General features: G+C 39.3%; 1 protein-coding gene across 3 annotated transcripts in view; it reads left to right on the top strand.

Moving 5' to 3' along the window:
- Positions 1-12,567, top strand: part of scn12aa (sodium channel, voltage gated, type XII, alpha a) — a 60,624-nt gene that overhangs the window by 33,713 nt on the left and 14,344 nt on the right. For all 3 annotated transcript variants that reach the window (XM_055014090.1, XM_055014089.1, XM_055014091.1), the window contains 6 exons: positions 70-441; positions 555-708; positions 1,954-2,192; positions 3,501-3,674; positions 4,237-4,593; positions 9,014-9,421. In XM_055014090.1, the coding sequence (XP_054870065.1) occupies positions 70-441; positions 555-708; positions 1,954-2,192; positions 3,501-3,674; positions 4,237-4,593; positions 9,014-9,421 (1,704 nt within the window). The remainder of the gene's footprint in view (positions 1-69; positions 442-554; positions 709-1,953; positions 2,193-3,500; positions 3,675-4,236; positions 4,594-9,013; positions 9,422-12,567) is intronic.

Below are 12,567 nucleotides of genomic sequence, written 5' to 3' on the forward strand. Positions count from 1 at the left end.
CTAATGCACTCTAAGTAGTCTTAAATGGTGTAGGCCACAGGAGCTAATGTGTCCTCTGTGTTTCTGTAGCCTCCTCTGTCTCCGATGCCGGTCCACCCTCTGCTGGCCACGCTCTCCTCTCACCCCCTCAGCACCAGGAGAGGAAGCCAGAACAGCATCTTCAGCTCCTTCCGGGTTCGCAACAACTCTGAGGCCGACTTCGGAGACGATGAGTACAGCGTTCATGGCGACGTCTTCAGGAGTCGCACCAGTTCCACCGCAACACCCTGGAAGAGGAGGACGGGCAGCGTGAGGAGTCACTGCTCCCAAGTCTTCACCCCCAGCCTCAACATCAACGGTCGACTCAACATCTCCTTAGACCACAACGGAGTGACCGCTGTGGGTCTGCACACCCCTACATCCATGCCGGCTCACAGCATGGAGAGAGTCCGAGAAGACACAGTGAGTGGAATACATGTGTTCATTAGGACGTAGTATTTTAAAACTTTCAGAGTGGAAAAACTGAGAGCCTACCAATGAACAGAGACAATAAAGTTTTTTGTTTTCTTTTTTAGATATTTTCTGTGTGTCATAAGCCCACCAGTACAGAGGAACCAGCTCCCAGACCTATCCTCCAGCCGTCCCCTACAGTCACAGAGCCTCCTCCTCCTCCTCCGCAAAGAAAAAGAGGCCTGAGCTCCGTCAGTTTCCTGAGTGACGCCATGGATGGTGCGTCCATTTCAGTATTGAAGCAATAGTTGGAAATTACATTCAATTTTGGGAAATATGCTGACTTGTTTTCATAGCGAGATGCTTAGGGCCCAAACAACAAAGGCCCAGTTGCCTTTGGTGACCAGTTAAGGGTTTGGAACCATCAGTAGGAACCCCCTGAAGGATTTCAGACATTGATCAGGCTCATAAACGTGTGAGAGTGGTAGCAATCTTCTTATTTAGAGAGAGAGCAAACAGGTGCCATTGATCAGACACCTAGAAGATATCTAAAGTTGTCATGGCTAAAATTGAGATAAATTTGCTTCAAAGGTAAAAGTTGGTTGATAACCCTCAGTGTCACCAATATTTCACTGGATATATGTTTAAATATAGATGCTGATATTATGTCATTAAAATCTCTATGTTTTACACAGCTTAAATATAAAAAAAATTTAACGGGAGACAAGAAGATGAACAACATAACTACGAAACTATTCAGCAACTTCACAGAGGAGACACACCAGTAGGGTTTTATTGTTTATATTGGAAGGGTACAAGGTGCTGAAGCAGTATAGAACACTGTACAAAAAACTTGCATTGCAACATACAATGGGAGAAGCATATTACTACCATGTAGATATAAATAAACTACATAAACCATTACATTTGGGTGTCAAGTAATAATCTTGACGTACCTGTACCATCTACAAATGACATTTCAAATGATTTGATCACAATATAAACTTCAGTTGTGCAGTTGTATTAGCTCATTAAATGGTTTGGTCTGAAAGTGTTGTGCCTTTAAACTGCTGTGCCTCCTTTTGGCTTTAAAAGGTGACGATTTACAAATTTGAAATAGTTAATAACCGATTGGCTGTACAGATTCAGCTCTGTCTGTGCCACACTCCCATCTAGCCCAGAATATGTTCCATTAACTAAGGCCCACTTTTAGACCAAACACTAAATTATTTCATCTTTTTATACAGTGCATCTCTGGAGATTTGTGTTGATAGTACAAATATACAGTAATGTTTGAAAAAAACTGGACTATATCTAACCCTATTATAGGGTTATATGAGATTAATGACAGCTGCAATGTTGTGATCGAGTCTCATGCTCAGCGAATAGCATAGAATTCTTGAGTATTTTTGGGCTTCAGGTTCTGGTCACTGATGTTTGAAAAACAAGCACAGGTTAACTCTTCGATGAGGAATGCAATGAAACACCTGTGGATGAGCAGCTGACCCTGGTGTCTCCTTGCAGAGCTGGAGGAGTCGAGGCAGAAGTGTCATCCCTGCTGGTACACGTTCGCCAAAAAGTACCTGATCTGGGACTGCTGCCCCTGGTGGCTGAAGCTGAAGGACTGCGTGAAGTTCATGGTGATGGATCCTTTCCTGGATCTCGGCATCACCATTTGCATTGTGCTGAACACCCTCTTCATGGCCCTGGAGCACTACCCCATGACCGATGAGTTCAACACCATGCTCTCAGTGGGCAATCTGGTAAGAGGGTGTTAATGACGGCAGCAGGCAGCTTTCCAGCATTTAACAGCCTTTCTCTATAAGTGCTGTTAAGTGTTGGATGAACGGAGGAGAGTAGTTAGAAGATAGTAAAGAGGAAACAGGAATAGCACTCTTTTAGATATATGCTTCTACATCAGACAGCTGTTTGTTTTTTTATATAGCAGTTTGTACTTTACTGGGCAGGAGGTCAAATGTGGCGGTAGTGATGCTTTGACAAAGGTTCTGCTGTAAGCTATTTGTGATTTTAATGGGTACAAGGAAGGATTTTTAGTATGAGATGAGGTCATTTCCTGTATTTGTGTTTTGATTTATCCCCCCACCAGTAAATTGTAGTCTTCAAGTCTGAGAATACACTTAAAAGAAGACACATGAAAGTAATAAAGTAATAATGACAGTAATATTTTCTCATTTAGTAGCTTCATCATGTTGGTCATGTTTTTGCTTCTGATTTGTTTCAGATTTTCCTTCAGTGTGTCAAAAACTATTTTTTAAAATTCTATGAAATTTGTTAAGAATTTGCACATTAGGCTGAGGAACAAGTAGATTATGATGCAGATTCAACAATTATTTGAATTATTTGGCGACTTTAGCTGGAGCAAAAATATATTTACCTTAGTAATGTAAACCTCAATACGAGACTAATTTCAAACATCATTATTGAAACTTTTTTGGCCACTTGATGCAGTCAAATAAGGTTTTCAAAGACAACAGTGTCATGATATCACCTTAGGAGGTGATGAATTCAAGTCCAACCCTCACTCTCTTCTTCACTCTGTCCTCTGCTACAACACCTGAACTTTTTTTCATTCTTCATCCTTGCGTCGAGTGTTTAGCAAACCTAAAAAAATATATGTTCAGTCACACTAACACACCACTAACTCACTGTAAAGTCCATATTAAAGATATATTTCATGCTTTTTCTCAATCTACATAAGTCATAAATATCATTCCTGCAACATTTCCAATGTATCCCTCACTCTCAGTCAGTAATAATATTTTTACTTCAGCACATGAAATATAAGTACTGTGTTGTAACAGAAAATGACAACAAGAACTGATTACAGTGGTGGAAGTGAACCATAATACTGTATTTGTTCACCACAATACCAAAAATCAACAAAAACATAATAAAAGCCCTGCAGAGCTTATGTAATTTAGAACCAATTGCAGTGTGTGGTTAAGTGCAGCTAAAGAAAAATATTACATAATAATCCTCTTGAACCTCTTCAGTAGGTTTTTATGGTACTTGTCTCATTTTTCAATGTTTCTCTGGCACTTTATTTCCAGGTTTTCACAGGGATCTTCACAGCTGAGATGGTGCTGAAGCTGATCGCCCTGGATCCCTACTACTACTTCCAACAGGGCTGGAACATCTTTGATGGCATCATTGTTTGCCTCAGTCTGATGGAGTTGGGCCTCTCCAACGTAGAGGGATTGTCGGTCCTGCGATCTTTCAGATTGGTAACAGAAGTCACTCTCATGTACTTTCAAGAAAATCTGTGCTCATTTTACATTGACAAATGATTATTAATGACTTGTAAGGTGTTCAGAGGAAGGAATTAAAAAATATTTATTCAAAAATAAATACATACAAACACATGCTGTCAGTCAGTCCTAGTAATAAGACTTTACACTACATGCATCTGTCCACATACCAGTCTCTCTGAGGGGTCATTACATCTCATATCATCACATTTTTATCATCTCTGATTTGCCTGCAAGTTATATAGTATAAAATCTGGATATTTATGAAGGCCTTTTTTGAAGTTTTAGTTCAAACTGTCAAATACTCTTAAAGACGAAACTTTAAATAGCCTGCTTACTCACTTTCAGCGCAAGCATTTTGCAGATACCATTTTAAATAATATATTTTATATTTACGTTAAATCAGAGTTGATCAAGCAGAGACTCTAATGATTTTAGACGGAATAACCCAGATATAATGCAGGGGCTCAATGCAGAAGATAAATAAAGTCTCTTGCAAGGATGTTACATCAGGTGTCTGCTTTGTTTCCATCTTCAGTTACGAGTCTTCAAACTGGCAAAGTCGTGGCCCACTCTCAACACTCTCATCAAGATCATTGGCAACTCGGTGGGCGCTCTGGGAAACCTGACACTGGTGTTGGCCATCATTGTCTTCATCTTCGCTGTGGTGGGCATGCAGCTGTTTGGCAAGAACTATCAGGACTGTGTGTGTAAGATCTCCATTGACTGTCAGCTGCCTCGCTGGCACATGAAGGACTTCTTCCACTCCTTCCTGATTGTGTTCAGGGTGTTGTGTGGCGAGTGGATTGAGACCATGTGGGACTGTATGGAAGTGGCTGGGCAGCCCCTCTGCATCCTGGTGTTCATGTTGGTCATGGTCATAGGGAACTTGGTGGTAAGTTCTTTAAAATAATTAATCATCACTAATTCATATGTTGGGTTATATTCTATGTAGGGATGTCCAATATTGGCTTTTTTGCCAATAACTGATATGCAGATATTGTCAATTTCTGATTCCGATATCAACCGATACAGATATATGTGGGCTATTTAACTAATTTTAAGCAACGTCACATATCTCCTGTCGTGGAATTAACACATCATGTCTAATTTTATTGTGATGCCCCATTGGATGCATTGGATGCAAGACTTATTGTTAGTCAGGCACAGCAAGCTTGTTACTGCAGCCACACTTGTTTACACGCTTCACGATGCAGTTTGATGATGTCATCTATTGCATGCCAGTACATGCCGGCGAAATCCAGGCATTATTTTAGCAGTTTTCATGATAGGCAAAAAAAAAAACAATAACGATATTGACCAATATTACATTTTTATGCCAATATCGGACCGATAATATCAGTGGGCCAATATTATCGGACGTCCCTAATTCTATGTTTACCAGTGGTGATACAGTAAAACTGTGCCAGCAAATTTAGTACAAAGAATCAACTAATGAGACTATACAGTGATTTATAACAATGCTAGCAACGGCCAATTAAAGTAATATTAAAGAGCAAAGCAGGCAATATTTGATAGCTTTCGTTTTGTCAACAGATCCCATGATGAGACCAAATCTAACAACGTGTTTCATTCTTACTGAAGATGTAAAACATTAATAATTAGTCATAAATGTGTAGTTTCATTCCTTTAAATGCTAGAAAAAAAATCCTTTATCAACTGGACATTGTAATTTTCAATTAAAGCGAATTAAAGCGACTCAAACTGCAGTAAAAAGCTTTTTCTTTTATTGAGGACTATTTTCTGTTGTGGATGAATACACATTTAATGTTATGGTAGTTTCTGAATAACAATGAAGCTGTGTGGAGGAATAAAATATCTCTGGCTTTGACTAAAAGGCATTTAATTTTGATCTTTCATGGGATTAATTAACAATAAGAAAAATATCAAAAATTGCCCGATTTGTCCTTTAAATTAACAGTTATTAACAGTATATACATTGTCATATTTTCCACCTGGGTTACATTTCAAGGCAAGTTAATCTAAAGCGGCTTGTCTCGAGTGCTTTAAATTTCCCGTCTTCCTATAGCAGATTTTGAATGTTTCCATCAACAGTTTTTTGACTGTGGCTGGTAGCAGGTGTTCTCTGTACAGTCATTTCTCATTTCTTTCTGGTGTAGAGCTCCAATGTTGTACATCTGTTATTAGAAATTAGTCTGTCAGCCATAGTGTTGCACTGGGTGATATGTTTTTCTCTGTTTACACTGATTATTTTGACTGACTTCCACCTTAACCGTGCTGCTGCTCTAAATACTGACCAGAGGACCAAATAAGAATCCACAAATGAAAATAATTGTAAAACAAGTTTGTTAAAAACTAGATTATCAGGGTGTTTCAGGGATTTATTTAATATTCATTTCCATTCCTTTAAGAGTTACAGCTTCAGTTTAAACACATAAGTCCCTTACACAATGTACAAAATTCACAAAGCATTGAGAGACGGATTAACACATTGCTGCTTTTAGTATTCTGAGCTATTTCCACGTTTCTCTTTAACAGTATATGATAACTGAAGAGAAATCTAGCTGCACTTCAGTGCCACCAACTGTAACCGCTGTTAAATCCAAACGATGATGTCACAAGTAATCAGGGATTACGTGCACTAGTGAGGACTGTTGATTGCGTATTAGGAAGATGGGGCATCCTTGAAGTTAGTCATGACAAATTTTGCCAGCTACAATGTTTTTGTGCATTTTAAAATAAGGACTTTTCACCACGCACTAATCACTTAAGAATTGTTTATGTCACAATCTCATGCCGTCTTGCAGATTAGCATTAGCAGACTTCAAAACAGATCACGTCTGAATAACACAGAAACCATCTGTTGTCCCTCCTCAGTCATATACTGGGCGTATTATTTGCACATGTTGTCGTGCAAACACTAGCCACATCAGACAAACTCAGCGCTGGAGCAGCTTTACTGCAGCCTCATGTCCAGCAGTGCTGAGTGTTTTATCCACTACTAATGAACTAAGCCCTGTGAGTGAAATTTTGACCCAAGTACTGTATAAAGGATCAGCCTCGGAGTGCTGTCTCTGTCCTTCCAGCCTTTGCACCAGGTATGAATTTCACACAGAATGAAATACAGCTTGCACATCATCGCATGCAGCTGTTCCTGTAAAAAAAAAAAAAAAAAAAAAAAAGGGTTAATCTGTTTTACAGTTCTGTTTGTACACAACTGCTGTCACTCGGTGCCATAGCGAGGATGCATACATTCATCGGTCCACCCATATGGAGATTTGTAGTCCAGCTGTCTACTGTAAGCTAACGTTGATGAGAACAGATGAAAAAAATCCCGGAAGCATAAACAGCTAGCATCCGCAGGATTCATTTATAGTTAGTGTGCTTTTAAATGTGGCGTCATTACAGCACTGATACTTCATATATAGAAAATCACAAATTCTATAATCTTGCTTTCAGCCAGACTCTAAGTCAAGTCTGGTATTTATTTCACCGACATGATCATTTGCTTTCATGCACTTTTTCTGTTTATACTAAACTCTAGATTCCAGACTGTAACACGACTTGGCAAGAAAAATGTATTAAGCATGTCCACCCCAAAGAAACACCTGTGCAACCTGCATCCATCCCATATTACACACATATAACAATACTCTTATACATTTAAATGAGGGTGTTAGCTACCAAAATCAATTCTGTTCTGTCAAGTATACATTAAAAACCCTGCCAGGCTTTAAAATAAAAAAATGGAGTGAGGCTATGAGTGTGTAGTTCCTTCTGGATGTGGTTTAAACATCTGTTCCCAGCATGCCCTCTGTTCCCTTTGCCATTAAATGTTCGTTTGTCCCACATTTAATCCCATTCTCTGAAATGTATCCGCCTATCAGAAATGTTTTAAAACCTTTTTTTTTTTTTATTAACTCAGAAATATTTGTTAATCTTTGCTTGGAACATGATTGATATTATGTTTCATGCAGATTATAAAAATTATGAATGCATGTGTATTTTAGAGAAGCAGAAAAAAATCGTGCAGAGTAAAAGTGTCTGTCTGACACCTCAGGTACATCATATCTGCTCTACTCTGGTTAAAATTTGGAGCATCTTTTAGCATAAATATGCGTAAGAATGACTTGTAATAATTATACTGTGAGCACAAAAGCTCATTTGTCAAGGAGATCTGAGCAGGGTAAAAGGAAATTTAACATTTTCTGAATGTTCTTACAAAAACAAAGCTGCCCCTTGATGTACATTGATGATCAGCTGGTGAGAATAGGACATGCAATTTTAGCTTTAGTCTCTGCAGTATTAAACACTCCTCTCACTCTTTTCACGAGCGCTAATAAACAATGACAAAGCAACCTAAAGAGCACACAACAGGTTCTGTTGTATGGCGACTGTACAGGCGCTGTGAGTGACGATTACCTAGTTAGAGCACAGAGCAGATCACAACAGTGCTCCTTATGGAATTTAATGGACAGAAACCCTCTCTGCACATGAATCGTGGGAAAGCTGTTTATCCAAGGGATTATCCAGGATGCTTAGGGGCGAGAGGGTCGGAGGGCATTCATTACTAATCATCTGCTCATGCTCCCCATCTCTGACTGGCTCAGTGGCTAAAGATGATCCTTCCCAACTGTGCACATCACCCATGCACACTGGGAGTGTGAACACAGTCCACGTACACACACACACACACACACACACACACACACACACACACGGATGTGCCTGATGCTGCTGCTCTTTAAGCTAGCGGGCAGATTACTTGGGAGTTGGATGCTTTGAAACTTGACTTCAGGGTAGCTGAAACACCACCAGCCATTTGTGTCGCAGCATATCTTTGTTGAATATCCTCCTGAATTACAAGGCAGGATTTGTTAATGTTGACAAAATATTTGGACATCATGTCAGGCATTAGGTGCACTTATTCTTAGCTTAGAGGCAAACCTCTGATGTGGTTTGTGCAGAAATAATCATTAATGTTGACACAAGCAAAATGTATTTTCTGATAGAGTGAAGCTAAATGTCTATAAAATGGCAGAAATAATAATAATAATAAATTTATTTATATAGCACTTTAAAGTCAAAGTGCTTTACAGGGCAAGCAACAGATAACTTGTAATAAAATAATAACTGATAAAAACAATTGCAACAATAACAACAATAAAACTGATAAAGACAATATCCAAGAAGACACAATACCTCACAAGTTAAGATTCATATGCAGCCGAGAACCAGTGGGTCTTCACAGCAGCCAGACAGGCCTTAAGCTTCAGTGCTTCAATCATTTCTGCTATTCATGTAACACAACATGAACGTTTGTCTGTCCACAGGTGCTGAATCTGTTTCTGGCTCTGCTGCTCAGCTCCTTCAGCTCTGACAATCTCTCTGCTCCAGACGAAGACGGAGACTTGAACAACATTCAGATCGCCATCGCCCGCATCCACGCGGGCGTCTCCTGGCTCGGCGCAAACGTCATCAACCTCTTCAATCAAAGCCTGAAGCGGCGAAAGCAGAAACCCGCAGAAGTCAGTCAGGACGTGAAGCCGGTTGCAAATCACGTGGAAAGCAATGGGGGAGTTTTTGGACGCTATGGAGAGAAGTACATCATACCGGAGGAGGACAGCTACATGACCAACCCAAATCTGACTGTCATTGTTCCCATCGCACAGGAGGAATCAGATGTGGAATTTCTGGAGGAAGAGGAGATTTCAGAATCATCAGAGGACGAAGACGAGAAAGTGAGTTTGTCACATCTAGAAACACGTGTTTGCAGAAGAATGTGGCTTAAATTCATGCTTTTTTTGCTCTCTATACTCATAGCCTTTAGAGATTATTATTATCATTCATTGTTTATTGAGTGGTTTTCTGCTTGGTGGAAACCACATACTTTGACATTCCTGTTTTTGATGAGGCCAGAAGCAACATGGTCAGAAATGTCACTCTCTGCACAGCATGAAACACAGTTGTTCTCATCCAACCTCTGGGGTCAGCTATAACCAGATGATATTTGGTTCAGGTAAAGCAATTTAATGCTCAGTAGCAAATTTAACAGAACAGTGATCAAAGAAAACAAGACTGGTGGGTGTTGCCAAATCAAAGGACACAATAAAACCAAACGAAGGCTAACAGAGTAGCTAACCTAGCTAAACACAAACAAAACAACTATACTCCCTAGCCCAAAGGTGTCAAACTTACCTTAGTTGAGGGGCCACATTCAGCCCAATTTGATCTGCAGTGGGCCGGACGAGTAAAATCACAGCATAATCAACTATAAATAACGACAACTCCAAATTTTTCCTTTGTTTTAGTGCAAAAAAGTTCATTCTGAAAATACTCACATTTAATTAACTATCTTCTTACAAAACATCATGAACAACCTGAAATTTGTCAAGAAAAATAAGTACAATTTCAACAATAATATGCCTTACATTAAACATTACAACTTCAAGATCACAGAGTTTCTACAAAGGAACGAAACATTTAGTCACAGGAACTGAATGATATAGTTTTATGATCAAAATGACAAAAGTAAGACAAAAAACAACAAAATATTCCAAAAATGAGACACAAAGCGATGAAAAAATGGACAAATGACACAAGCAAGACAAAAAAAGACACAAAACAATAAAAACGAGACAAAAAACAATGAATAAAATGAAACAAAATGACAAAAACGAGAAACAAAACAACAAAAACATGACTATTACAAAAATGAGACACAAAAGAACAATGAGCGATCTCGTATTTTACTTTATGATCAAATCAACTTGTCATGGTCTAGAAATTATTTTAAATTTACAGTTTTAGAAATGTGCAGTTTGCAGTTAATGACCTCTTTAATTTTTACTCTTTAGAAAGTCCTCCTGGCGGGCCACTTTTTGCCCATGGGCCGCATGTTTGACACCCTTGCCCTAGCCAAACTTAAACACAGAAGCAACACCGACCACAAACAACAGAAACTAATACAAAACTGGTGCCTCGAAACATAGATATTTAACACACAGTATACGAAGACTCATATTACAAAATAGCTTTTTCCTGAAGTTGGCGGACTGCTAACAAGAGTCACAGTCTCCACTAATACTAGCAGCTCCTCACCGAATTAACAGCTGCCAACAGAAGCTCTAAATGTCTGTAGTCACCCCTCGGTGGCTACAGAACTGACGGATCATACCATAATACTAACAAATCAAAGAGGCACCAGGGCGATCTGGTTACCTCAAACCACCCGCCACGACTGAGAGTCTTGGTTGCAGATATGTACTCATGTGCAGTGATTGCTGGGATGTTGAGGGAGGAGGAGTTGTGGTGACGGACCTATCTGAGGTGTGGAGGACCAGGTCTGGGAGGAAGTCTGGAGCTCCAGGCTAATTCCTCCTCCTGAGCGCCAGGTGGGATCTGGAGCTCAGTCTTCAGCCAGGTGTAATCAATCCACTCCACACGCCATCCAGACACAAAGCCTGTACAAAGTCTATTTCCCAACAAACAGCCACCAGTCAAACACTGATCAGCTGCAGCCGTCAACAATATTATACAATATACAATATTAGTCAAGTGGTTTTAATGTTGTGGCTGATCCATGCATGTCCCAATTCTGTTTGTTGTGAGTTTTAAAGCCCTGAGGACTGTAAATTAATCTTCTCCTGTTAGTTTACCTGCTTTCTGTCGTGCACACGCTGAGAAAAACTTAGACAACAAGGAATAAAACTAGGACAAGAATTATAATATACCTAATTTCTCATGTCCATAACTTCCTATTTACTTCCCAAGCAGTTTGCTGCTAACAAGAATACAGACAGTAACTTGATAATCAAGTAAATATGTATTCATTTATCATTTATAACTGGAATAAAACGAATATGCTCAAGGTTTGCCTGACAACAAATTTTCGATTTCAGTCTCTTCAGCTTCAGCTAAATTAAAGCACTTTCTAGGTTATAATTAACTGGTAATGTATTGATGGAACGCTACCTAATTTATATTATGTTGACTAAAGGTTTTCAAAGACTCACCTTAAAGTAACAGCACAGTGTTTTACAAGTTTTGCTTCAACAGCTTTTTTTTTTTTTTTTTTTTTTTTTTTTTTTAGCATGTTGCCCACAAGTATGACAATAAAAATGTTACCAAAGAATGGGTACTTTAGCATGTTTAATAGCAACGATGCTGGGATTACACTAATGAAGAAATGGCAGGTTGTTTACTGTATTTATAACTCACAAACTGCCAGAAGATTATCCCTCTACTGTCTGTTTGTTCTGTTTTCTAGTGAAATAACATTTTCCAAGTTGTAGAATCTAATCAGTTTCCATTTCTTCAGATGTGGCTTGCAGCACATGTCGTTTAGAAGTAAGAGCTCAGTGAGGGACTGAGAGAGACAAGGTAGAACAGGTGAGGATGTGCTGCGAGCAGGACACGGCTTTCTGGCAGCATAAGGGGATAATCTGTAAAGCAGGCAGGGTGAACTCAGATGGAGACTGGTGCTGGGGTGAGACAAATATAACTTGGGAATCCAGATGTTTTATTTCAGTTCAAACCGGTTGTTATGAGTTAAATGTCTGGTCAGACAGGGAACATCTGGCAAAGGTTTCTCAGAATGCTGAACAATACGAGGAAAGGATAACAACCGCTGAAAATGTTGTTGTGACATTTATATCACTTAATATTGTTGTGTGTTTACCACACAGCGTCCTGCCGTGAATCGTAATCTAGAGCTTGCATTTGACTTGAAAACGGTGACACGTCCGCTTTCACAGGAATCATTTTAACATATTATAGCGGGGAAATCACGGGTTTAAATAGCTTAATTACTAAGAATTAATTAAATAATTCGTAGTGGCTGAATTCGGACTCATTGTCACGCTGTCGTGGCTCACTAGAACGCTTG

The sequence above is a fragment of the Amphiprion ocellaris genome, chromosome 10 (genome assembly GCF_022539595.1).
Source record: "Amphiprion ocellaris isolate individual 3 ecotype Okinawa chromosome 10, ASM2253959v1, whole genome shotgun sequence".
Lineage (NCBI taxonomy): Eukaryota > Metazoa > Chordata > Actinopteri > Pomacentridae > Amphiprion > Amphiprion ocellaris.